The following is a 27,730-nucleotide window of genomic DNA, read 5'->3' as shown; positions in this document are numbered from 1 at the left end:
ATATGCTCGAGTTAAGCAATCGTGATCTTCGCTGAAGGCCATGATCACCCTCTGCATTCCCAGCACATTTTGTGATTAGCCAAACAGATTGTCCTCCTTTTCCGAGGAGCAAACTGCCCCCGAGCAACTCATGACAAAATATTTGCTCGCAGTACCTTCAATCAATAACGTGTCAAGGGCTTGACGAAGGACTATTTCAGTATGCAGGGAGGATATACAACTTGCTGGAGGGCTTGTCACTCCCAGCACGAGCGAGATCAAACCACCAACGAAGGGATTCCCATTACATACCAATATATAGGTCAGACTGTGAGGTGGAATACTCATATATTGGTAATAACTGTAACAATATTTTTTTAAACGATATCAAATGCTTTTGCCTCAGAGTGAGAATAAATTTCCAAATGACTGGTATTAATGTTTCTCCTTTATCATCCAGGGTACTCCTGTCTCCATTCGTCTCGTATTTTTTTTTATCCATTTTCCATCGTTCTTCAGTAAAGTTTTCAACGTTCACTTTAATGCCTGGAAATTGTATCGCCCCTTTATCCTAGATTGACTTTTTTTCGTTAACATTTGTGAGAATGGTAAAATGCTGAATGTAGTAGACCATTTAAATGGCTTTTATTGTTGCAGCCCTTTAGATTTTCATGGGAGAAACTACTGGGGCTCTTCTTGATTCAACAATTCTCGATTCAATTTCCAGTGTACTCAAATTTCTGGTTGGCTCATTGAAATAATCTCGACTGGAGGTATTCAACGTTGGAAAACTGTCGAGGATACTCGATAAGGAAATGGATTTATGCAGATGAGAATAATTTCTTTGGGGTGAATTCCAAGGGAGAAATACTCGTTCGAGGTTTCTTATATTATTTCCAGAGTCACTTGTGGGTATGAGAATCAAGCTCGCCGATTCGGCCAAGGTTTCGGTAATGCTTAAGGGAGAAGGGTCCTTCCGGTTTTATATGAATGAACAGGAGGATAAATTCTGGGGTGGAGGTGGAACAATGAAAGGGAATGATAAAAGTCAACGTTGGTAGACAAAGAAAACTCACTTCCCACGACGATAATTCAGTGCATTGTGCTTTCTATTATTTTATTCATTTTTTTAAATAATAAAAGTCAGGGAATTATGGAAGGAATTTTTATTAATAAATGCAATTTCAGACTTTCCAAAATAGGTCGTTGTTTTTGTGAAATTTTGCAGTTAGATATTGAGTTTTTATGGAAGAAAATAATAAATAGTCATTTAGGGAGTCTGGGAAAATTGTTTGGGCGAAATAATCAGTTTAAAACCCCACGAAAATCAGAAATTGTGCGTGCGCAGCTTGGAATCGCGACAACACTGCAGCACAAGCACTTCTCGACTGAGACGCGGGAAATATAAATATCTCTGGCAATGGGATAGTGTATTTCGTAATGTATTTCTGCTGGCAGACTCCAACATTCTAGTGACATTTTATTAGAATTTTATTGAAAAATTAATACTATTATCGGTCTAATCATATGGAAAATTCTGGAACTTCTCCAATTATATTTTTATCCGCTGATGTCACATTTTAATTTTTTAAACTAATTAATACATTTGTTCGGCTTTGCACCTATGATAAGCAATCATTATTCTAATAAAAAAATTAAATTCCTATGAAAACCCCAAAGAAATCTTCGTCCTCCGCGAATTCTCCTGATATAGCTATATCAATTTCGTTAATTATCGCTGTAGGAAGCAATTTCCATCCCTGAAATTCTCCAGCTCGAAAATTATGCGCGGGTGATAAGTTTTTAACTACCGAAATTTCGTTTGACCAAAAATTACGGGACTCTCGACAGCGGGGATTATGTGGGCAATTTTCGCACTTGCCAATTCTCACGGTACTCCGCCCCCAGGAATGAGTATCGAAAAAAGCCCAGGTGTGCTAAATTTTCGCGGTTAATCTACTTACGCTCGTACGAACACACATTCCAAGTTCAACTCACCCAACCGTGAATTTCCTTAGTGGAACCCCCCCCTGGAGATCGTATCGTTCAATATCATCGAGGTACGTCGGTGGATATTCAGATTCTCATTGTAATTCAAACTCACCAATAGTAGAGTGTGTCATTGATTTTCATACATTCACACTGGTCATTGTTCTATTCACAAGAAGAGAGAACAAGTGTATAGATTGAAAAGCTCACGCATCTGCAATTCTAGTATCGGTTTTATGTTAGGGATTTTCCATTGGGGATTATCAATTCAGCCTTCGATGAGCAGAGGATTATGATTATCTCCTCACACTTCGAACGTTCCCTTTTTTACTGAAGTTTTTACTAACTACAGATGTTACAATAAAACATTATGAACAGAAATAAAAATTTTATGAACAGTATTTACCAGAATTTTGTGGTTTTCCTACAGTTCTATTTCATTTTTGCACAAAATTCAGGGTTTTCCCTGTTGATATTTCGAGAAAAAACATTTAATAATCTGTGAAATGTTGTCAATAGCCTTCAGGACACTGAGGTACATACAAGGACGATGATTAAAAAAGTAGGGGCTGAAAAAACATCGCAAGGGATGCGACGAGACCGTATGATAACCTTCACCATCTCGTTGATTAAACTCTGAAAGATACGTCTGCAATTTTTACATAAAAATCCCCAGTAAAAAAGGACCCAGTCTATCCCTCCTTATTAGTCCCCATCAGCTCACCCACAATAATATCCCCTAATAACCCCCAACCCCATGATCAATCCATCCACCAATAACAATCGAATCTCGCCACCGACCCAATGTTTCAATCCCTCGAAATTTGACAGAAATAAATTCCACATCGAGGTCAAGGGGAATCGATTTTTTACCTAGACTTCATTTGATACAAGGGTCATGTTTATTGACACTCCCTCTGTTATTCCCTCTGCAACCCCATAAAAATCCAAACAATGAGATACAAACAATTGTTCTCCGGGTGGCTCGGAGGAGCGAGCAAACGTAAATGGGCGTTTGAAGACCCGAGATTTAATTTTTCAGGGGAGCGTAAGGGCACGTTAAAAAGAGAGAGAAAGAGGGATGATTGTCGTGGCAGGGGTGCTGGCTCCGGCCGAGGTCGTCGTCGGGTCTAGAGTGGGGCGCGGCCAGCGCTTTCTCTCTCTCTCTTCATTCCTTTGCACCTCTCGGCACAAATCGCTGGCACTCGTGCGTCCTCGCGAAATATCGGGGGGAGAAACACCGTGGGCACAACCACCAACACCCAAAAGAGCCAACCCCCGTGTCCTCCTCCTCCTCCTCCCCCTTTCCACCCCACCCACCCGCCGAGAGATGAGACTGAGACGGAAAACGGGTCACGCGTACACAGATACAGTTACCGACCTGACTACCCCCGTACTATTTTCCCCCAAATGTGTCTCCCGACTATTTCTCCTTCAGCAGGATTCGTTGGGGGATGCCCACCTACATACACTAAAGCTTAAAGTTCACGTAAGGCCAATGCCTCGCCCACTTTTATGGGGATACCCTCATGTGTGTTTTATACTCTTTCATTTTCTCCCCAGTTTCTCTTGCTAACGTTCTCAGTTGTAACGGAGCTCACACGATTTCTCCCTCAGGAATCGTCGGAGATGGAGAGCAACGAAATTTTTTGGAATTTACTTGACTGATGAAGAGAGGATTGTGACGGTACGGGATGGGACGTAATTCGGAAGTTGAGGAAGTTGATGTTTTTTGGGTTTTCGATTGGTTGGTCTTGATCTTGAGTGGAAAAATTCTCTGGAGGATTTTGAGGAAGCATCGGGAAGATTGAAATTCAATGGGCCGTTGCTGAGGAATTTTTCTGGGGGCGGATGGAATTCAATTTTGGATGAAAATGTCGTGGAAATTTTGATCGGGAAATGGGAGGAAGTTTCGAGTGATTGAATATTCGATATTTTGGGGAATTTCGTGGAATGATTGAACGGAATATCAGGGTTTTCATTAAGGTTTGTTTTTAAACAGAATAATTAGAATGGCGTGGAAAGAAGGTAATGGAGTTTTCGATTTTATTATAAATTTTGGGATTTTTTAACTCAAGAAAGTTGCGAAAATACGGTCACCTGGATTTTTCAGAGAATTTTGAATTTCCGGTAACGAAATTCTCTGGAAATTCTGCGGAGCTGTAATCCTCCTCGAAATTGGAATTGGCAAGCCCTTCGACCTTCATAAGGTATGTCGAGCCTGATATTCGACGCTAGGTGACCCACTGAGTTCGGCCCGGATGAGAAGCATTACGCGTTTAGGTGGTTTGGATCTAACAGTGATACCGTATCAAGACCAAGTCATAAAATTACACATATTTCTGATAAGTTTTGTAAATGATAATCACAGGGTCTGCACAGAAAAATTATACCAATGTAGAGGTTTTTGAATCCTCGATAAACTCCACCAAAGGCAGCCAGGAACGTCTTCAGGGCATTAGTTATTCTACAAAACTTTCTCACATCAGTTGGTCGATGATCCAATAAAAAAAATATATAAATTATCCATGACACGAAATTTAGAAGTGAAGATGTCGGAATAAAGATAAATATTGAAATTGTTAACTGTCAATAAATTTATAAATATTATAAAAATTTTTTTCCGGCAGAAAATAGAAAAACTCGCGCGTCCACATCCCCAGTTTCAATTTGAAAGAAAAAACATGATGAAATTTCTATGAAAAATAATTTCGTCCCTTTCATTAAAAAAACTCGCCATCGTATATTTAAAGTCTGAAAAATGACAAAATTTATCTCCATCATGCTCCCAAAAATTCCCGCGAGAGAACCCAGCGGAGAGTGCATACCTCAAAAATATGAGAATTTCCCCAGCGTTTACACTAGCCATGTGACTCTTCACACCAGATTAACCACGATAAATGTTCGATTCACATTTTCCCCACGCCTGATTCATACCTACCCTCCCAGACGAAACGAAAAATTCCGACGGTTTTTATACTAAAAAAATCCCCTCCCAGAAATTACCCCATACAAAAAAAAACTTTCCAGACCGATGACATTTTCATTCCATTATTTTCCGTCTTTTTCATCTCCTCGTAGGGTTAAAGGACAAGGGCCGATTCGTATGCGAGTGAGGTGCGACCACGCTGTTCTCCTTGAGAGATATGAGCATATACATGTATATGTAGACCAACTCTGGGTCAAAAACGTAGAGAATCCTTCTGATTTCAGATCAACTTATCCCCTCACTTCTGGGATAGACTCGTGAGTGTCTCCCCCATTCTCTCGTCCAATCGATACCCAGTTACGTAGCAAAAAGGATTTCAGAAACTTGACTGATGGAATAATTCAGTTGATATTAATAATGTTTGGTAAGTTTTACCAGTCGACATTATTGCAGCAGAAGACACCAAAATTAATTAATAGTTACCGAAAAATTAATTAACAGTTATCGAATGATTCATTTGAGCGGTGACATTCGGTAATATTTACTGAATGGTAAATCGAAGAGAAAGAAATATACGCACATATATGTATATTATTTATATAATTATTTAACAACCAGGTAATCGTCAAACAATTTTTCCCTCCATTTAGTTCTCTCCTCGCCTGACAATAAATTGAGTTAAAATTCACATAATTAACAGTTCAAGTACCGTTTAATTCCCAGACAATTTAGAACAATGTATCCTTTGTAAAATTTCTGTTTACCCTGTCCCTGCATTAACGTTTAACAATTCGATGCCAGAATCAAATTTACCCTTTCCCCCCTCGAAATCCCAAACAGTTCGTCTGTCCCTAATGGTGTAACAACGCAATGTACCTATAATTTATCCCACTTCTGCCGATGTAATTGGAGTCTAATTGCGGCATATTGTGTATCCAAATGGAGCCGTGTACGCTACATTTTCCGATACAATGCACGGTATTCTGGTAATTATGAAGAGTTGTTAATTGCGTTTTTAAATTCCTCATGAAATTGGGCTGACCGGTGGGGAATTTTTTTTATTGATGAGATGTAATCACTGATCGATGTGGGTGCACCAGTGCTATTTCATCGAGTCTCCATTGTGCCGTTGGCGATTTTTAATTCATCGATAATGGACGCTCTGGGACAGGCGACTCGGCCCTCAACGGATAGAGTGAAAAGGGGGCCATTAGAATACCCGCCATATGTTGCATGGTAATGGATTCCAAAGGCCGTTCAAAGTTTTATAATTGGGGAGGCTCTATCGGGGGTACATTCAGAGGGCCAGTGCTCATTAATAATCATATTGTTGAATTATGGAGAAGAAACAATTATCTTGCATTCAAGTAATTGCTCTCGGCTCCAGGAAAATGTTCCTTATGAGATGGAGATAATTTTTTAGGGAAATTATTCTACATTTTACACGAGCGTATGAATTAAAAAAAATTATTTAAGAACTAATTATCTCTTAGATGTTGCAGATAATTATGATCCGCATAATTATTAGCAGACGGTGGATTATTAAATCTTGACGAATTAAGGGTCTTTAAAACACTAGTGTCTATATTGTAGTTCATTTTAGAGTTGTTGAGGGAAAATGCCTGCGCCGTATTCTAAAAGTTTTCGCTGCCAAGACAAACTGTTCCTACTTTTCTAGTTCCTCAGGACATACTTGATGTTTACTACTGGAGTGGGGTCGTGAATTCTTTCCATGCAAAATGCAATAGACTAGAGACAATAGAGATCTTAAATAAGATTTTCAAAAGTCGTATCTTGAAACCTAGACATTTTTTTTTTCATCCCCTGAATCTGAAAAACGTTCCCTGAATTTTTGCACCATTTTTCAAATGTCGCATCGACATTAATTAAGTTATTGTACCTCTACTATTATGTAAAAATCCCCAGTCAAAAAGATATTCGGTAAAAATTACGGAGCTGTTATGCACTTAAGGGTACTAAAAATAAAAAATTCACAATTTTTCCATAATTTTTACTCAATACTATTTTGACTGGTAGATTGCGGAACAGTGACGTAATTTTTAAAGAATTTTTCTTTCCGTGTAGTCAATGTAAAATACGATGTACATACTCCCAATGTAATAGGGAAATAAATTCTCCCACTCGAAAACTCGTCTTTCCATTGGCTCGAGGTCCCGCAAAGTTCTCTACCAGCAGCAACGAGCGATTTTCCCTGGTATCCTGAGTACAGAACCGTGTGAAGGGGCTTCAGCCAGTGGAAGTCTGATATTTCGGCACTCGATGTTCCTCTAGTACAATGCACACACCTCATATGCCCCAGGACACTTTCACATAAGCCACCAACGCGATTCGATATCCTTTATCGTTGGATGAAAAACGAATGACACCGATAACGTCAATGACAGGGACTACCCAGCCAGTAGAACTCAAGTAGAAATAAAGAAGGAAAGAAAGAGGTTGGTATGCTCGTATGCCAAAGGGGTGGATCTTCTAACCTCCAGGCAAAACTGACGGGTTATTGAATAGTCCTGGGATGGATGTTATGGGGTGCATCAATTTCCATTGGATTGTTGAATTTTTTCCCAGCAATTTATGAGCTCCAGTTACTCTCAATGAAAAGGTCCTGCACGAGCGGAATTTTTTTGGAAAAAATACCCCACCGTTCTACAAAATTCTCCCACATATGAATACATAAATAACGCATGTATGCATATATATAAACATTCCTGTTCTAAAACTCGAGGTGAATTAAATTAACATGGAAGAACATAAATTAAATTAAAATTAATTTATGCGTATATTCCCAGAACTTTTCTCATCACTTGAGAATAATGAACGCAATAACGCTGACGTTCTATCCGGAGAGAAAAATACTCGAAAAATTACAGAATTACAACTTTACTTTTTCAAGAAAAATTATTAAATGTATCGTAAAAATTGCCTCAGAATTTTGGGACATTTTCTACGGTACCTTGAGTACTTCCCCCAAAAAATCAAGTTCACCTCACATTCACCAGTCACTCTCTCCTCAAAAAAATTCCACCCCCATTTCCAAAATTACTACAAATCTCCGAACATTGCCGGGCACCATAAACCATTCTCCTTCTCATCTCAAATTTCATTTCAAAAATATTTTTCTCTCTTTATTTTCACAATGAAGTCTCAAGCATCGACCTCTCAAATTAACATCCCATACAATACCTCCAACATTGTCCTCACTAGTCCCCCAAGTGTTGCCTCTCATAGAAGGGGCAAGTAGCACTCACACCGGAGGTTACATGTTACCACGAATATACATCGTCGTGTTTCGGTGAAGACGGGCTTCACCCTGGCTTAAGAAGTTTACCGATAGTAGCCGAGGGTGGATAACGAGATGTAGGCGAAACTGCGGGTGGGTGGGAGGGGGGAGGGGGTAGTTGGATGGGTGGAGGGGTGGTGGTTCTCACCGTTCGAAGGGGCGAGATGAAACAGCGGGGAAGAATCGGATAGCAGGGCCATGGAGAAGGAGAAAAGGGGGTCGGGTTGGGGTCGTGTGTTGCGGGCTGCTGCGGCTCGAGCGCGACAGTCCTCCCACGGCCGTCGTACGGATCACTTGCACCTCGTGTTACCTGACAATTAAATCGTAAACTATTGTTTGATGATTATTCCACTCCAGCGATTATCGAGTACCGTTTTGTTTAGGCTCATGTAATTTAGTGAAGTGACGAGAAAAGTAGACAAGGAAATTTTCATCGAATTTTACGAGTGAGTAGTCAGTGAGATTTTGTGAATTTTTGATTTCTTTCTCACATTTTTCTTTCACTCGAAGGAAAAAAAAATATTCCACTGACTTTCATATAAATCCTGGAGAGTTGAATAAATTTGCGGTGCACCCTTTATATTCGCGGTTTCACGGTTTAAAATACTCTCTCGTCTTGTTGACCTTTTCAAGACCGAAAAAAAAAATAGTAACAGGAAAAAATGAGTGAGAAATAATAAAATGGATAAAAATCGTGATTCTCGGTTCATGAATTTTGAAATGTAAATGTTGAAAGGCGTTGCACAGTGGTGGAATAACATTGAAACGACAGAGGAGAATGGGCTTGAGTGAGCTTAAAGCGATACCTCGAGACTCTTGTACCCTGTCCAGGGGAGGGGGTTCGAAAGGGGCGAGGGTAGTTGTGGGTTATGGGAATGATTCTTGATGGAAATTAAGAGTGGAAGGGTGTAAAGCACTTATGCCTGGTGGTGTGCGGCAAATAATTTAACGTGAAATAGCCAATTCGGCGGACAAATGAGACGACGAGAGAAAAGATTATATTATACTTTGCGACACGGTGAGGGAGAAGCGCAGAGTGTAACGAGTATCGTTGTTCATTTTACGGTTACGCCGAGGGCGATAAACAGTGTTGATAAAATTCTTGTTGCGGATATTATCGAGGGTGGGGGTGATACAAACTCGATTAGTGGTGGCGCAATAAAACTGTCTTCATTGACGGATAATTAATGAAGTACAAACTTTATGGGATTAATAATGATCATCGGTTGGAGTAAAATAATCGTATTTTTGACAGAATTAGAAACAGAGTTTCGTTATCAGAAGTTCAATTGAATCATTTACAATTTTTCTATGTAAAAAAAATGTGGTGAATGTATTGGAAAACATCGCAATCCCTCGATTGTAAAAGAATCTAATGCTGTGGAAATAAAATTTCCTGGTGATGAATCTTCTGGGAACTTCCGGGAATTCCCCGGAAGTTCCCCGATCACATCACATCTGGTTTCCTTTGGAATTTTCCATAAAAATATTCGAAGTCCAAGTCAGTCCTTTTTCGTCCATACGAAGAGACAAAATTGTTAAAAAATTATGTGTCTGTTCCGTAATTATTGCTGACTAGCAATATTCAGTAAAAATACCAAAATCGTTACGCACTTTTTCAGTGAACAGTGAATAGTTATTCAGTAATAGTTATTCAGTAATAGTTATTCAGTAATAGTTATTCAGTAATTTTGACTGAATATTATTTTGACGGGCAGATTACGGAACAGATACGTAATGTTCAAAGAATATTTCTCTCCGTGTATTAAACATAATTCCCAGCACAGAAGAACCGCAATTATAATGATAAAAAAAGGGGGAACGTGATAACGAGCATAGCAATTAAACAGCATACTCAGTAACGAGCTGGAACGTGATTCGTACGGCAATGCCAACGAGTTCGTGGAGCCGGGGTAAACGCGCCCAGATACTCAAACTGCCGCCAGTTGACATAATAACGCGCCTCAACAATTACTATTACCTCCTCATTTCTGCGGTTACCCCTCTCCTACTCTGTTCCACCACTTTACCATTTACGACATTTTCTCGAATGAAGAACAACCTCACTGGAGAAAACCCGTGGGAGACGTGTGTGCGCGTATTATCCTGGGACAGTGGTGTCATAATAACTTGACAACTGCTGATGACACAAATGAACTCTTTGTGTTTCAACATTAAACTTCCCTCGGTCCATTCACATCTCTTCGTTCTTAGAGTGAGAAGTGAATTTTCATGCGCGACGGTTAACACTTGGTCACGTCGACAAAGTAGAACGAGTCGCGGTTTGGTCAGACACGGTAAACCTCATTCTCTCGGTAATTCAGAGGAGAATATTTCGAAAATTATTATGGTTAGTTTATGACGGTGAGGTATTAATGTGTGAATACATTCGTCGTTGTGATAACAAATGCCCAGACAATTAAAAATTATTTCCCAATTTTTTAAAAACAAAAGTGGTTTGTATGAAGTTATAAAAAATACTGGCGATTAAATATTCATGAATATTCAAATCTTATGATTACTCTGCCGTTGGCAGCAAATAAATAATTTAAATTGGGATTATCGAGAAATGATTGAATGATCCTAGCGATAATTTCATTATTTCTAGGAGATAAATTAAATTTCATGGAGCGTTGACTGTTAATTTTCAGAGTTATCTGAAGTTCTCTGGGTTTATCACTTCGCTACTGAATAGAACATAAAATCTTGACGTATCTTTGATAATGTACGAGGTAAATTATGTAAGATATATGTCGGGTATTGTGCAGTCATACCGCCATAAAGATCCGTCAGGGCCGTCAGACAAACCCCACATGTCCTGTGATCTTATCCTGTTGAGGGTGAGGTAATTTATTTTTCAAGATGCGACAGATATCTCCAAATATCTCATGTTATCTTATTCACGCTCATCTTTGCATGCGGAAATAATCTTCCTTCGTCTTAGTTGGGGTACGAATCGACCAATCGTAATACTCACAAAAATCTCTTCAGAAGACAAAATCTTCTGAAACACTTTATTTTCCGAAATATCTTCGGAAGATAATTTTTTTTAACTTCCGAAAAATGAGTTTTTGACAGAAAATCGAAACGTGTTGGGTCGACGATTCCCTGTGATAAACTGACCGCAATAATTTCTTCTTTCAGGTAAAAAATACCAACCACCACACCATGGACTGGCAAAAATCTCTCAAGAAAAGCCGTTAAATCCCCATCGAGAGGAACCATAAAATTCGAAATCCTCCACCTCGTCTCGTCGTCATCCGCAATAAAAAATCGAATTCATAAAAAAAATCGCCGACCCACGAGGAATAAACAGGATAAGTGGAAATTAAATTAAATCATCCGTAGGAGATAAAAGTGTTTTCTCCACAAAATTGTTGACAACAAACTGGCATGTACTGTCTAAGTGTGGCATGCAGATGCGGCGGTACTGGGGACAATGACGTTGGCGCGAGATGAGACTGGAACTGGGATACAACGGGAATACGACCGGGAGAAGAGGAGGAGAGGGAGAGTGGGTGGTGCGGAGGAAGAAGCTCCACAGCCATGTCATGGGAGTCTGTCGCGTCCAAGGATTACCTCGGGTATATTATACCAGATATCAATAGTCCTCTCCTCCCCCCTCTCCTCTCCCCTCCCCAATCAGTTCTCACGCACATAAATATCACTTATTTCTGATCGAACTGAAGAATATACGAATTAATTCGTTTTTTATTACATTTCTAATTCTTCGGTTCTCGATTCCCAAATGTTCGAATCGCACACCCAATTTTTAGAGATTAATTCAATTCCCCCGTGCGAACTTGCAACTGGTCATCGCCGGAAGGCCTTCAGCCACATCAGCCACATTTTTCTACAAATTAACGATCGGCGTCCGAATCCAAAATTGATTTCCATAGCATCATTCGAAGTTTTCGACTCTAAATGACTGATTATTCCGCGCAGACGATATTTCACGAAAAGTTTAATCTTCGGTATTATTCTTCTCCACATGGAGGAAAAAGAAGAATGAAATATTCATCCAAAAACCCATCTCCATAACCGATGATTTCGCAGTGAGTGTAGCGAGGCCCTACAACTCCCAATTTTCTCAACTTTTTCAAACTTTCTCCATTTCCTTGCATTCTCGATGACAGAATAAATTTGGATTTCTCTTTCAATTTCATTCAGCACTTCCATTCTGCTATTCCCTCACCCAAAAGCTATTTGCATTCTGGAAGCTTTCTGATGCACAAATAAAGTTACCTACATTTTCATGTCACCAAGAGTGAGTGTCCTTGAACTTCCAAGAGCCAGAGAGGAAGGTAGACTGACTTGTGGTATTGAAATTAGGATAGTGCATGGACAATATGAAGGGAAAAGTACTTGGTAACATCACTGCCTGGAATAGTCGTCAGTAAAACCATTTACCACGGTGATGGAGTGTTAGAGTTACGTACTTTCTACTGAAAAAAAAATCCATTCATTGTTTACACTAATGAAAGGGCTTTTTTTGTGTTTAACTTCTGGAAACTGCAGTAGTCGCATTGCGGTGAGGATGGAGAAGGGTGAGAGGACAGAGAGTAGTGCTTTCTCAGGCGCGTGATTCCATATCCTCGTGGTTGGAATCCACGATGCTGCCACGGGTTTGCAAACTCGGTCTCCGGGCCACTGGCCAAGAACCCTTTATCTTCAGTGATGTATAGCCATTTCCTCTTCTCCATGTCTGGTTCTTTCTATCAACGGTCTCACACTCTTCATGACACTTTTTACGACGAGCTCTATTATAGTAGAAAATCGCTTCTTAAAATTGTGCTAATTGAGTTTCACTTCAGTTTTTGTGGAGGGGGAACGTTGAGATAATTCAATTGATAATTCTGAGAGCTTCAATGATGTATTTTATATTGTTGGAATTTTTTAAATATTTTATGTGCGCTAAATTTGCACGGGGAGAGCTGAATCTCACGATTGCTCTTCCATTCTCGATAACTAAATAATTGAAGTTAGGATTATCAAGAAATGATTAAATAATCCTAGGAAAAATGTGATTATTGTTAGGAGTTGAAACAAGGCAAAACAGAATTCAGTAAAAATTACGGAACTTTCAGGAAAAAGTCCAAAACGTTTCATAAAAACAATGGAACGTTCAGCCGCAAAATGCGTAACTGTTTCGTAATTTTTACTGATTATTTTTCCCACCCAAATTTCAGCCAATAGAACTGCACCATTTGTTGATATTTTGTATAGCCTACCTCGAATATCAGCGATAATTTTTTGAATATTTTGGTAAACAAACGACACTTAACCAAATAAACCTCTTTTCATGTCATGGCACAATTCTCTTGGCCGAAATTTGGATAGGAAAAATAATCCCCTGAATACCACTCGAGTTTCAAAATTATAGAATATTTCCCTCTAGGTTCCCTGCATACAAATGAAGTCGTCAAGTTTTTCAGGAAAAATCACTCGTGCTTCGCACTCGTGATTTTTTAGCCTGAAAAACTTGACTCCTTCATTTGTTTGCAACGAATCTATCGGGAAATATTCGATAATTTTGAACCACTTGTGGTATTATATGTGAATATTGTTTTGACTGGCAGATTCTCGCGTTTCCCCACATAAAAAAATATCCGCGAACTGAGCAAAATTAATCCAAAAATGAAATATGAATCTATTTTTAATTCAGATTCACACACACGCTTTATTCCAGTATAATACATACCCCATTCAGATATATATTTGGTACCGTATATCGATGAAATTTCCCTCGAGAGTTCCATGAATTTTCTCCAACAACAATGATCACCCTTTCCCATTTAATATTCACAAAAGCGTTGAAAAAATAAAATGAATCCCATTTTCACACTGAGCCCTATTCACCCAGAAATTTCCCCATTCTCTTGCCAGTCTATCTCCGCCTCCCTTTGTGCACACCCTCGACGTTAAGCGATGGACGCCCAACGAAAACAGGGCGTAACACAATGTGATGCAAAGAAGACGTACACAACATAAATCCAAACCGAGGTTGACTCAACCAGCGATGGCTCAAGGATGTTTTACACCACTCAACCCGAACTGCACAATGAACACTTGAGATGTAAACAATTTTTCATTCCCACCCCTCCCCGCCCATCCATTCAAACACGTCTTATATTATTTTTAACGTCTCCTGGGGGAAAACACATCGCGTTGGATTATAACGTGTTTGTTCATGATGTGCACGGTGGAGTAGGTAACTCGATGGATCAAATGCGAGACGTCGTAAAATGGAATATAACACAGGGTAACCGGGATATGTGTAATGCAAACGACGTCATAAACGAAGGAGACGATTGTGATGTTTGTGTGTACAGCAATGTGATCATCCGAATAAAAATCGTGATGTCGACAATCAAAATATTTTCGAACTGAAGAAGTGATAATTTTCGTGTGATGACAGACGTGAGAAGTATTTAATTTAACGTGGAATTACCCGGAGGGAACTCAACTGTTTGCCCCCGTCCTAAAATTGTTAGAAAAAATTTATCTCCGGATGTCGGAAAAAACAGCGATCGCTTTAATTGTTAATAGTATTTTTTCAATTTTTTCCTCTCGTATATTCCGCCCCTATCATCCCCCCCACGAGGTCGTTATGCTCATTGCCAGCGAAAATGCTTCCACCCTTGTCATAAAAATAACCCCCTTGTCATAACTCCATGAATTATGTATAACGCGCCTCTCTCGTCTAATTAATTAACCGTAAAGAAGCAAATAAACAACCGGCGAATGATGAATGCAATTTCAAGGCAGAGACAGAGAGAAAGTCAAGAAAAATCAGTAGTAAAAAGCCGTAGAAATTACGTGTCACAACGCTCTTAAGACAATGAATAATTTTAAAAGAATGAATTTACCATATTTTCATTTCGTGTGAAAGGAATTTTCCTCCGCCCTTTTCTTGATATCCCCCGCATGCCAGGATTTGAAGCGATCAATTCCTGGTTCACGTAGTCGACCTTTTGTCCGAAATATTTCAGCATTTTTTGTCTAGAACATGAAATAACTCAAACGTTCAAATGACGTAGCATTTTTGGTCGAAGTTTATCACTTTGATAGGGGGCATTTTCCCTCAATCAGCAGGAGTCTGCCTTTTCTCAGAATAAATAATCTAAAATCGAGTCCTCCATTCTCGACAGAAAGCAATAAAATAGACTCAATAATAAATAGATTCAAAGTAACCGCGGAATAGGGGTTGATTTCCCCTACCGTCTGATGTCCATCCATCTCATAATATCGTGAATACGTCATTTTTCTACGATTTCCTTCATTTCTTACGTTTCCATCCCTACAATCCATCGAACATCCCATTTGTCTTGCTTCCTAACAAAAAAAAATCTCCACCCTCGTGATAAAAGCACTCCCCCCACCGCAATTGCCGATGAATTTTGTCAAGCATCATCTAACAGATGAAACTCCAATAACGTAGAATTTTGATGAATCAGGTCTCATCTCCGAGGAAAACAACTTCCTGCGCAAAAAAAAATCCGTGCGGTACATTTTCTAAAGAATATTTTATCTCATGTGGCGAAGGGGTCGAATAAATATACCTCCAATGGCGGAATGATTTTGCATTTTTTTGTCCGTCCGACGAAGCTGTTTTCTCCCACTCACGCATAATTTACCGCTTTTCGACGCAGATAATTTTGAATTTTGAGTAATACAACAAAGAAGAAGTTTCTATTCGGAAGTAATAGCCATTGTCTCCATTGGCGATCTGTCCTTCAATTTTCTGAGTACGCAATTACCCTACGGTACCTTACACTTCTCAATTATTCATTCCCACGTAACATCCATCTCTCTCCCAGTTTTTAGGGCTAAAAATTCTTCACCCTTCGCCACAAAAATAGTCCGCCTCCATCAATCGTCTATAAACTCCCCTGGCATCATCCAATCGATAAAATTGAGCGAAGTAAATGAACATCGGTGAAATTAAACTTCACAGAGGCGGAATATCGTGGCGTCTAATGGTGAACCCTCACTCTCCCCCCCCCCCCCCAAAGAGCCCAACTCCTGAAACCAATTTTTCACAATTTGAAAGCACTCGAGCGTACACCCTCTAATATGAGTCCAGTGAAGCGTTCTCCAGTCATCCCTCTCCATTTCTCTCATTCCTTTATTACGATGAAATGTTGTGATAAGTCCCGGGTGCTATTGATCAACACAACTATGAATACCCGGTACACCAGAATTTTGAGTTCAACATGGGAGAACAGACGTGTGAATGGAGAACGTCACTTGAGAGATTGAAAAGGCCAGATTGATTTGACTCTGGGGGATGTTGTACAACTGGTGAATGTCAATAACACCAATTACTGGGCGATAGGGGCTTTTGTTTCCACTCTTTTCTCCACTGACACTCGATAATGATCATTGGCTTTCCAATTTTCATATTTTTTTTTCCTCTCCCGGTTTTTCCAGGGGCTCTGGAAGCCATCAGCTGTCTGCTACTGCTCTTCTGGGCAGCCCGGATGGCTCCAGACATCCGTTGGACGTTTACGAATTCGCAGAGGAGGACTACAGATACCAAAATGGCGATGCGACATCTCAGTATCACAACAATCGATCGGGCATTGGAATTTGGGAGTGCCTCATCGGGTGCAGGCACAGGCTCGATCAGCAACTCGCCAGGAGAAAGGTCAGCTATTGACCTTGATTGATTAGATGACATTTCATCATTTTTCCCGCCCAAATTGCACTCCACTGCCCGCCAAATTAAAAAAATGTATTTACCACAATTTTGTGAACTTCTGGGAATTTTCATTCCACGAAATTCTTGAACTTCTGGTAAATTACCACACGATAAAAATTGCCGCCTTTACCACGACATATTCTGTCTATTATCGGAAATAGAAACGTCCCCGATAATCTCATTCTCGTTTTTCCTGAAATTACTGTCAATGTCAAGTCTATTTAAGCCTCCGATCGTGCAAACGAAAACTTCTGTCCCATTTACCCCTGAACAATTCAGGTGAAAATGATAAACAACTTCTGAACTCGGTTATATTAAGCCACTCCTTTCCGCAGTTTATGTCCTTGACATCTCGTGCCCTAGTATTTTTGTTTGGAATAACACGAGTTCTAGTACTGACAGAGATATCTTCATCTTGTGTATGCTGACCCAGCGTGAAGAGTTATTAGCATCGATCCGAGCAGAGGCCAGAGGTGGCAATTGTGTTAGCCACCCACACATTACCTGTAAAACAATTGAGCCAAGTTCGTCGGTACTCCTGCTCCTCCTTCCCCCCCCCCTCGGCCCCCGTTTATGTTACAGTTCGATATTTACCTTCATGACTCTCTGTCACGATCGTTTTACCGTTTAGAAATGTGTCAGTTCGTCAATTTCTCGACAATTCTTTCGTTTAATTATGACATTGGAACCATTTCACGATTTAATTTTTTTTTGGGTGTAGTCTCAATAGTTTTCCAGTTCAAAAAATATTGCGCAGTTGATTTTACAGAAATTGTAATACGTGACACTCCCTTTTAGGGAGAGAATTTTTTTTTTTAAATTACGGGCCGATTTCGTGATTTGTCAGTCAAAATAAAGGGTTTCTCGGAATGATTTTCGTTTTTGAATTGTATTCAACATTTAAAAACGAAAAATATTTTGAGACACCTGATGGTATTCAGTAAAAATTACGGAAGATTTTGGACTTTTTCCTGAGAATTCCTGAGCAGGCTCTTAATTTTTAAAGAATTGTTCTCTCCTTATTCACCGCGGAAAGCTTTCCCAAATTTAAAAAACTATCTTAAGATGTAAATGGACAATCTCAAATGGAATGTGATCATTTTTAGGGTCCCTTTTTTAGCTATTCATGGTAACAATTTAACGAAAATTGTCGAGTAAATATTTTACACAAGAACAACCTTAAGTTCCTACTCTGCACACTCCTCCGGTCTTGCTTTGTCTCTCACCGCCAATCCCTGAGGTAGTTTCTAGATGTCGAGAAGGGGAAGAGAGAAATTACTACAGGGCAAAGCTTTTCACCAGTCACAGCCTCTCAGTTTTATCCCCAGAAAAGAGTGGATGAATACAGGGTAAAGGAGGGAAAATAAAAAATCGCATGGGGTGAATGGAAGATGAGAAGATTTTAGGTTGAATTAAACTCAGTGGGATGATGTTGTTTGATGTAATGTGATTCTTCATCAGTATAATTGGGAGTGGAGATGAAATTACAACCAGAAATATGAACTCCTCTGGAGCAAAAGAATGAAAATGTCGTGTACGAGAGTTTGTAAAAAAATTCTACATTACATTTCCTGACAGTTGTTAAAATAAGATGTAAAAATGGTTGATGAATGGAAACCATTTTCTTGAAAAATTCTCTCCATTTTTCTAGAGTTAATTCTACACGATAAGAAATTTTAAATAAAAATTAGATCTCTAGAGGGTGAAACGTGGGGCGAAATGCCAATCAACCACTTTTTAGATCCACCCCCCCCCCCTGGAGGTTTTATTTTCATCTAAAATTTCTTTTCATGTAATCAAATTTTTTTCCAATTTTTTTTAAATATAATATAGTATGATATAATTATTATAGACTCTCTCCTCAACTCTATTCGCAAGCCACCTAATCCATTAATATACTACCCCCGTAAATATTGTTCCCCATATATTCCCCCCAAATCCGACACCTCGTCAGCAATATATTTCTTAATTTCTCCATCACTTGCACTTCCCCTCGGTGTTCTGCCTTGTTCAGGTGGAAGAGAGAAACGATTGTTGGGGATTTTCCGAGGGATTTCGGCCAATGGGATGTTTCTATCATTCTCCTCAACCGCCTTTATCCAACATTTGAGGACAACCACGGATAAAGGGAGCGAAGGCAAATGAATAAAGCAGCTAGAGACTGGATTGCGACGTAGTTCCCTCAATTCTCACGAAATTGCTCCTTCCACTCGTCCTCATATATCGTCTGACTAGACACAGGGCTTTGTCCCTTGACGCCTAACAATTGTATTGCATCAACTCCATCATGGGAAAATAAATAAGGACATAAATCAATTGAAATTGGAACTGTGATTGCGAACCTTTTAGCTCCTTATCGGAGGAAAAATAAATTCAGGAGAGAATTTATCGGAATAATTCTGTCACTGGGGAGGTACAGGATTGCATTATTATGGATTAAATATGATCAAAGAATATTATTTAAGAAATTGTTGAGGGCACACAGATAAGACCGAGGAAGTGGGAGATTTTTTGGTGGTCTAGACTGTTAGAAAATAAATGAATTTTCAAGGACGCAGTGAGAAAAAAATTATTTTTGCCAAATATCCATTTACTTCAGGGAAATATTTATTTATAACTTTGAGTGAACTCCTTGCAATAATTCTGGGCATTAAATAATTCATGGGAATTCTTCCCTCATGAAAATCATAAATTAAAAAAAACGAAATAATTATTAGTAGAGTTCATTCAAGGTCGCATAGGAAATACTCTTCTTCTAGAGTAATATGATTATCGTAATTTAAATCTAACCCAGTCCCCCTGGGCAGTGATTAGATCAGAGAAATACAAATTTGAAGAGATAAATATTTCTCTGAAGTAAATGGATATTTGGCAGAAGTAATTTTTTTTCTTCGTGTGGCCATCAATTTTGGGGACCGTGGAAGCGATTGGGGGAGAGGAATTATGGAATTGCACATTTTAATAGAATTTTTTGATATTTCATTACTGGTCCCCTCAAATTCGGGCGAAATTACTTGCTCGATTCGCCCTCATATATCGTCTGACCAAACACAGGGGCTCGCCCCTTGATGCCTAACAATTGCGTTCCGCCGACTCTTTCACGAGAAAGGTAATGACGGTATAAATCAGTTACATTACGGCTATAATTTCCCAGCCAATGAGTTAATTCAGAAGGAAATTTAGCGCGATATTTCTGTCGTCCGAGCGTTATATTATGAGTTTCTCCTTTTGAAGCCATTAACGGATATGAGGATTCGGTTATTTGATGCTAGGAAGGTACGGTAATTGTTACCAACGTGTGCTATTGAATTACCAATCAGTATTGATTAGAGGGCGTGGAAATTCATGTTCAGCGCGATCCTCCGGTTTTTTTTGCAGAAAAAAATCTAAACAAACGCGAAAAAACTCCAAATTCCAGGGGCACTCGACGTAAAATATCGACAAGTCCAATTGAAAACCAGGAAATTACTCGTTTCTCAGTTTGATAATATTTAAATATTTGCTATTAAATTTATGAAATTTGAAATTTTACGTTTTCCTCTGTTGACTCCAAATTTTCCCGAAAATTACTACTTCCATTTCCTCTTATATATCGTCTGACCAGATGCTCACCCCTCGGGGGTTGACAACAGTATTTTAGCGAATGCATCACGGGAGAATAAATAACGACATAAATCAAACGGAATTGGAACTTTGATTACAAATGCTTAAGCTTCTTATCGCAGAGAAATAAATTCTCCTGAGAATTTACGGCAATATTCATGTCATTGGAGAATTAGAGCATTGATTTTCTAGTCGAAAATACAAACTATACCTTTATTTACAGTTGATGCACTCCTACCTCCCCCTGTCCTGAAAAATAAAAGAAAATTCCAGTTACTAAACAATTTTATTTTTCAATAACTGATAATAATCGCAAAAAATAGAAAATAACTCGTGAATCTCTTGTGCAGGCACAAGAGATTATTTCAACACCAAAATATTTATCCTCCCCACCGCCCCCTCCGCCTTCTCCGCTTCTAGAAAAGCTCAGGAGTCATTTTCTAACAGCGTAACAATCATATATTTACAACAATATTCCAGAAAAATAAATAAATATTTGAATTAATTGGATTTGATGCTGTGATTATGAACTCATAATCCCCTTATCGTCGATAAAAAAAATGAATTCAGAGTGAGATTTATCGCAATATTTCTGTCATCGAAGAGTTATACAGTATCGGTTTCCTCTCGTAAAATGCAAACCTCGGCGATATTTACAGCTGGTGCACTTCTTTCTTCTCCTAATTCAACAGAATCGATCGGGTATTGAATAAGGCGATTGGGCAAGGAAAAAAATACAGAGAGATCGTAGAATATTTGAATAAAAATATATTCCCTTGAGCTTTTCAGATGAAAATGTGATACGAAATCCATTGGGTCGTATATCTAAAAATACGGAATACGCTTTGCAAAATATTTTAAATCCCTCACAGAGGGAAAAATTTAATAAAAATTCATCCAACAATCGGTCGTTCCGACGAAAATTACCATACGGAAAGAAATTTTGGGTAAATATTAAACCTCTAGAGGGCTAAACGTGCAATCAAATATTTTTTAGGTCAACTTTTGTTGGAAAAATTAGATTGGGGGGGGGGGGAGTAATTTACCTAAAATTTCTTTCCGGCAAATGAACCTGTATAGTCATATAACATTCGAGAAAATATTTCGTCGGTTCTGGAAATATTCAGTTGCTTTCGTATAATTTTTTTCTGACTTTACGTAAAAATTATGTAAAAATGTTAATCCGTTGATAATTTTTTTCTGAATTACTTAATTTAGAAAGATCAAATTTTTCGGTAATTTGTACTGAACTTTCTTGTGGAGGGGATGATTATGGTTTTAATGCTGCATCCGCCTTCATCGAAGGCTGATAAATCGTTGGAGATAGAAAAAACCGAGCGGATAATGCGGAAGGGTGAAAAAAAATCCCCTCAGCGCTTGACATCCTTGGAAATTTTTTTTACTGACACGAAACCTTTCTCTTCCTCGATCTATTATTTTTTCATTTTCTTTTCCCTTTCATCCCGCGGGGACAATGGGAAGGCATATCGATCGCCGGTAAAGTTAGCATCTGATGGGGTAAAAAAGTTGATTAAATTTTGAATGCAATACACTGGAAAATATATCTCCCAGCAGTAAACCAAGAGGTAATTTCAGTGGAGATAACAACGTTAAGCTGTACGTAGGAGAATAATATTGACGAAGAATTAAGGGGAAGTGTGACGAACTTAGTCAGACCTTATTCTTCATCGTTTAAAAATCAAATTTTTTTTACTTAAAAAAATTAATGGCACGACGATCCTTTCGCTCAATATTTATCGTGCTATTCAGAGGCTTAGGGGAGCACTGCTCTATAAAAATTGATACTTATGAATTTTTATTTAAATATTCATAATTCATAAATTAATGCATCGATTCATCAGTTGGGGCTCATTGTAAATTCAAAACTGTCCCCAGCATTAATCTCTCCCCTAAATCCCTCAAAATATTCACGAAAATTAAATTCTCCCTCACTATTTTCCATACTCTCCGTAATTTTTTAAATAAACATTTGCATCAGTCGGATACCCTGGCGAGTGTTCCATTAAAAAAAATATTAAGATCTCTCAATCATTTGGAATAATCACCAGAAAACTATTTTTTTACAACAGTAAAAATTTTTTCTCTCTCATTTTTTCTTTGACTTTAAAATGAGTGAAAAACTCGAGACCAAAGTCACTTTTCTCTCTTTCCATTCACAATCCGATACTAAATACCAAAGTTACCACAGCATCAAGAACTCCCCGCTGATCGAAATATTGACGAACATTAAATCACATTCTCCATTCCCCTCGACTGGTTTTCATGAATAAATTGATAAGTAGGATGACGCGACTTGGCGAGAGTATCAATCTTTATCATCTTGTTGGGAAACTTATCGAGACAGTAGCTGGTGGCATTGATTTTCACTTAGTACGTTGGCCCCCTCCCCTTCCTACCCAGCTATGAAAATTTTCCAGTGTTCCAAGCTACCTCAGACACATCTCCAACCCCCAGTATTCAATTGAATTACTCCCTGGTAGATTCACGGAATAAATTAAATCCAATTCACCTCGTTTTAATTCAATCCAAGTGGAGCCTTGAATTCTTTATATTCACAGTGAGACGAACTAAATGAGGAATAAAATACGGAATTTTTATTCCAATTTGTGTTCCAGTCTCTCGAGTGTTTCGTCAGCTCTTTGTGACTGTCCTACCCCTCGTTATATATTTATTAAATGCCTCACGGCACGTGGATCTACTCGAGCACAAAGTTCAGGGTTAAATCGATAAAATGGCCTTCCACTTGGTGCGGTCTTGGGAAAATCAGGTGGAGGTTGCAAATTTCAACCTCAAGATTTTCGTTCCTGTTGCTGACTGACAGTCACTTGATAATGCAATTCTCGTTAATGTCCACTGCAACTCACGAGTACAACTTAATCTGACGTTGAACATGAGCGAAAAGAGCAGAATGCAAGAGCATTCGTAAGAATTTATGGTGTAATTTATCCTGATTCAACTTCTCAAAGGAAAAAAAAATTCTCAGGTGAAAATATTGAACAAAAAAAATTGAAGAACGAAACAGTGTCTCTGACATGCAAATGGGAACGCTCCACCCAAATGGAATTGCCTTGCAAAAACACTGGAAATATTGAAATCCACATACACCATTTTCACCGCACTTTATCCGCTGCGGAAAATCCGAGAAAAAATGCACAAAAAAAAAATAGCCGAGTCGATACAAATATTTTTAGAACGCCGATAAAGCCCGGTAGTGCCCCACATTTGTCGATCAGTGGGCAAATATTTACCCCTATAAAGCCCGTCAGTCTCTCCAGGTATTCCCTCTTTTTTTATCTCTCTCGTTCATATTTTTTCCCCACTCTTTTTATTTTTCATTCTACACTCCCCCAAGTCGATGAAGAGAGACAAAAAGAGACAAGGAGAGGTCCATATCGAGAAACGATTCACTAATTTATTATTTCTCGGTATCGCCCTAATGATTATAGTCTTTTCATGCCGATTCCGGGGAGTTGAAGAGTGAAAGAACGCGACCTGATTAATTATTGCGTCAGGAGGACTCGGGGTAATATTGCCAATATGTCTTTATCAAATTACGAACCTGAAACTTGCAAAAATTAAATAAAAATCTCACTAATTTCTCTGAATATTCTGTAAAAATTACAGAACTCTTACGCATCTTTTCACTGAACGTTCCATTCTTTTCCTGAAAGTTCACTAAAAAGTGCGTAACTATCCCGTCATGTTTACCGAATACTATTTTGACTGGCGGATACCGAAACGCGCGCAATTTTTACCGAATTTTTTTATCCGTCTAGGGGCATACCTGGATCGAAGGCAACGAAAACGCTTGCAATACTGAAAAAATAAATAATTGAATTAAAAAAAATCGTTTGAGTAAATGGCTCATTATGATTTTAGGTGGAGCAGGGCCTGAAGCTCTACCGTGCCCACAAGCAGCAGGCAGCCGTGAGGAAGTGGCGAGGTGCCCTGAAATCCATAAGACACCGCGATGACAAGTTTACCCTCCTCGGCTACCTCTACCAAGCCTACATGGACTGGGGAAAATACAGGTAAGACGTAACGCTCCGATTTCCCCTGATCCACAGGAAAATAATTTTCCTTTTCGAACATAACAAAGGGAACAAACTCGCTTATGTCCGGTAATTTCCCTCGAAAATTTCCCTCCGCATAAAAATAATATTAGCGTCGATTTTTCAGCTTTCTCAATCTTCCTCCAAAAATGAAAAAAAAAAAATCCGCAACCACCACCGGAAAAATTTGCATCGTATAATTGCTCATTCGCGACTCTCCAGAATTCTCATTCGCCTCCCACATTAATATTTAACGCACGCACTTTTTTATCCCCCAGAATGTGCATAAATTTGCACATATCAATAAAAAAAAAGATGATTGTGATGGAGCTGAGCTTCATTTCACCGCATATCCCGTGCAAAGTCAGTCCCTTCCGCTCTGTCGAGCACATCTCTCTTCCCTCGCATGCACACATCCAATGTCCATGCATATTTTAAAGCGCACCCCCATCCCCCCAGACTCCGGTGCAGCATAAAGTTCAATATATTTCCTGATTCTCAGTATTTTCTCGCCCCATCCACCGCGCCAACTTCCCGAGCTATTTGCATCGTCGTAAGATTAATACTCCGAAGGGGAGCTCACTTATTGGAAGGCCCAAATGAGTTTTACCACGAAGGGATGTTAAATCTGATTGTAAAGAAGGATTTCAGTGTTTGAATTGAATTGAGAAACGCGAGCATTGGTGACCACAGAGGGATGCCGATCGGCAAATACCCGTGTCGAGAGATTCACCCACTGTAGTACTGACCCAGTCAAGTGTACCCGGGGAAAACGGTGGGTGGCTTGTTGAGGGGGTTGGTATGGGGTATCTGCAAGCCAGCAAATAGCCTCCACTGGTCCCTCTACGATCTGGTGCCAGCATCTACCGCCTTCCGGCGTTCTGTTTAAATGCCACACAGGCTTTGTACACTTCGTGCATTCCGCCTCGGAATGGAGGAGAATCCAATGGGAATCCCTTCGAATCTCATTTCTGAAGGGAAACGGGGGAAAATTGTTTTTTGAATTTACGGATACAAAAAACTTTTTTCAACACCCCTGCATGGAGAATTTGTACTTTGGTGAGGATGAGGATGAGGAGGAGGAAAGTGGATACTCTCAGAAAAAAAATTTTAGGGACGAATTGGACCTCGAAGGGACGAAGAGAGGGACGAGGGTTTGTTTTAACAGAAGAATTAGAAAAATTAGAATGTCATTTCGTTCTAGGATTCACCCCCTAGAGGTCTAATTTTTATTCATTATTTTTGTTCGGTCAAGGATGGAAAGTCTTCAGTTAACTGATTCATCAATGCACGAAGAGGAAAATTCAGCGAAAATTACGTGCCGTAATCTGCCAGTCAAAACAGTATTCAGTAAAAATTATGCAACAGAACCTCATGTACATGTGATAAACGCTAGAGAAATTTCCTGTGGCTCTGTGGCTGTTAAAAATTTTCAGTTTTGCCACTCGATAAATTTTACGTCTAATTCTGACTGACTTTATCCGTTCAGACCCTATTGTTTTGTCAATAAAATATTCTCCCAAACTCAATCCATAAAATTGATGATTGAAACATCGCTAAACACTCGACCAGGAAATGAAGACTTTGAGTGCAACTCTGACGATCGATTTGAGACTTCACCCGTAACTCCCCCGAGAACATTTAGAGTTTATGTTTGCCAAGGTGATAACCCACTTGCTCTGGTTATGTTTACATTTCCAATAACCTCAGTGGAAATCAGCGTTCAATCCCTTCCCTCAATTTTTTTCCATTTTCCCTCGGGATTTTTATTTACTTTCCAGAGCTACACATATTCAATCCCCAGGGAACAGCCAAATGGCGATTTAATCCATGTCAATGAGGGATGAAAAATGTAAATATCGAGAATATGAGACAACAGGAGTTGCATCGTTATTTTGGGGAAATGGTTGCCCAAACCACTGGGTACTAACTTCAGTGAATTCTAGTGGAATATTTGAAATGCCGGGTAGAAGCGGCTTTAGGTGCCTTTTCTGGCAACCAAAATCCCAAACATTCCTGGTGAAGACGTGAAATTCCAAATGACTAGGCAAGAGACCTATAAATTTATACGATAAAATTTTGACATCATAGAAAAATACCTAATTTAAAAAAAACATAAAAACCCATAGGATTTTTTACCTAAAGTTTAGTTAAAAATCCTTCATGACCTCTGGGCGAGGGATAAGACCAAGAAAAAAGGGAAGAGGCCCTTGAGGGTGTCAGAATCTGGGTTAGTGGCAATGACCGAGAGGTTGACAGTAATTGAAGAGCAAATAGCTTGATAAAATTTAATTATATCTGCGTTTGTGGAAAATTCAGTACTTTCTTCTCTCACCTACAGTAGATCTCCAGAGAATGAAGAAATAAATTTCACCGAGTGAAAAACCCTAAATTCAATGCAAATCCAATCGCACTAATGACTAACACTGTGTAATCCTGGGATGGTTAGAGTTTGTCTCCAAAATCTCATGCGGTGTTGAGTTTCATTAGTGCAACACCAGTCATTCGCACACAATGCAAAACAGTGAGCGCATAATTTATCCAAACCTAGTGGGTATGACTGGTGCATATCCGCAGTGTAAAGCAGGATGTGATAACCCAACCCACTCAGTCCTCGTAATCCGAATATCATGACTTGGGGCTTTTGTGGAGCAGCTACTCCATAACGAGACACAAGAGAATTCTTGTCAGTCAGCTGAGATGCAACTGCTGACATTAGTATACGAGAAGCGACATCTCACTGTTTCTATTTGTATGATAAAATGAGTAGTACAACACGTCTTTTCGGTAATTAAATGTCCTCATTCGGTGATTTTATCATTTCCAGGGACAGCATAGATTACGCCCACAGACAGTTGTGTATATCAGAGGAGCTGGACTCACCGAATATGAGAGCAGAGGCTTATTTGAATTTGGCAAGGGCACATGAGAGACTTGGTGCACTTGATAGAGCACTTGCATATGCAAGACACAGGTAAATAAATGCAGTAATTATGTGGTGAAATGGAATAAATTTTACTTTGAAATTTACTCTCTTGTGAATCGCGAAAGCTCGGAGGGGGAGTACCTTCTGGGGAGGGGAATTGGGATGTAACACAGAAGGCTATGAAGATATTCCATTAGTCGAAACATTTATTTTTGTCGCTCAAGTCTTT

General features: G+C 39.2%; 1 protein-coding gene across 4 annotated transcripts in view; it reads left to right on the top strand.

Moving 5' to 3' along the window:
- Positions 1 to 27,730, top strand: part of LOC135167395 (43 kDa receptor-associated protein of the synapse homolog) — a 124,342-nt gene that overhangs the window by 90,817 nt on the left and 5,795 nt on the right. For 2 of the 4 annotated variants that reach the window (XM_064130551.1, XM_064130552.1), the window contains 4 exons: positions 11,340 to 11,779; positions 16,629 to 16,845; positions 24,403 to 24,554; positions 27,403 to 27,549. In XM_064130551.1, the coding sequence (XP_063986621.1) occupies positions 11,742 to 11,779; positions 16,629 to 16,845; positions 24,403 to 24,554; positions 27,403 to 27,549 (554 nt within the window). In that variant the 5' untranslated portion in view covers positions 11,340 to 11,741. Of the gene's footprint in view, positions 1 to 8,472; positions 8,642 to 11,339; positions 11,780 to 16,628; positions 16,846 to 24,402; positions 24,555 to 27,402; positions 27,550 to 27,730 lie in introns of those variants that run through there. The other 2 variants (XM_064130553.1, XM_064130554.1) reach the window with 2 other exon arrangements.

Source organism: Diachasmimorpha longicaudata, chromosome 11 (assembly GCF_034640455.1).
Source record: "Diachasmimorpha longicaudata isolate KC_UGA_2023 chromosome 11, iyDiaLong2, whole genome shotgun sequence".
Lineage (NCBI taxonomy): Eukaryota > Metazoa > Arthropoda > Insecta > Hymenoptera > Braconidae > Diachasmimorpha > Diachasmimorpha longicaudata.
Note: the sequence above shows the minus strand (reverse complement) of the source record. Positions and strands in the feature narration are given on the sequence as shown.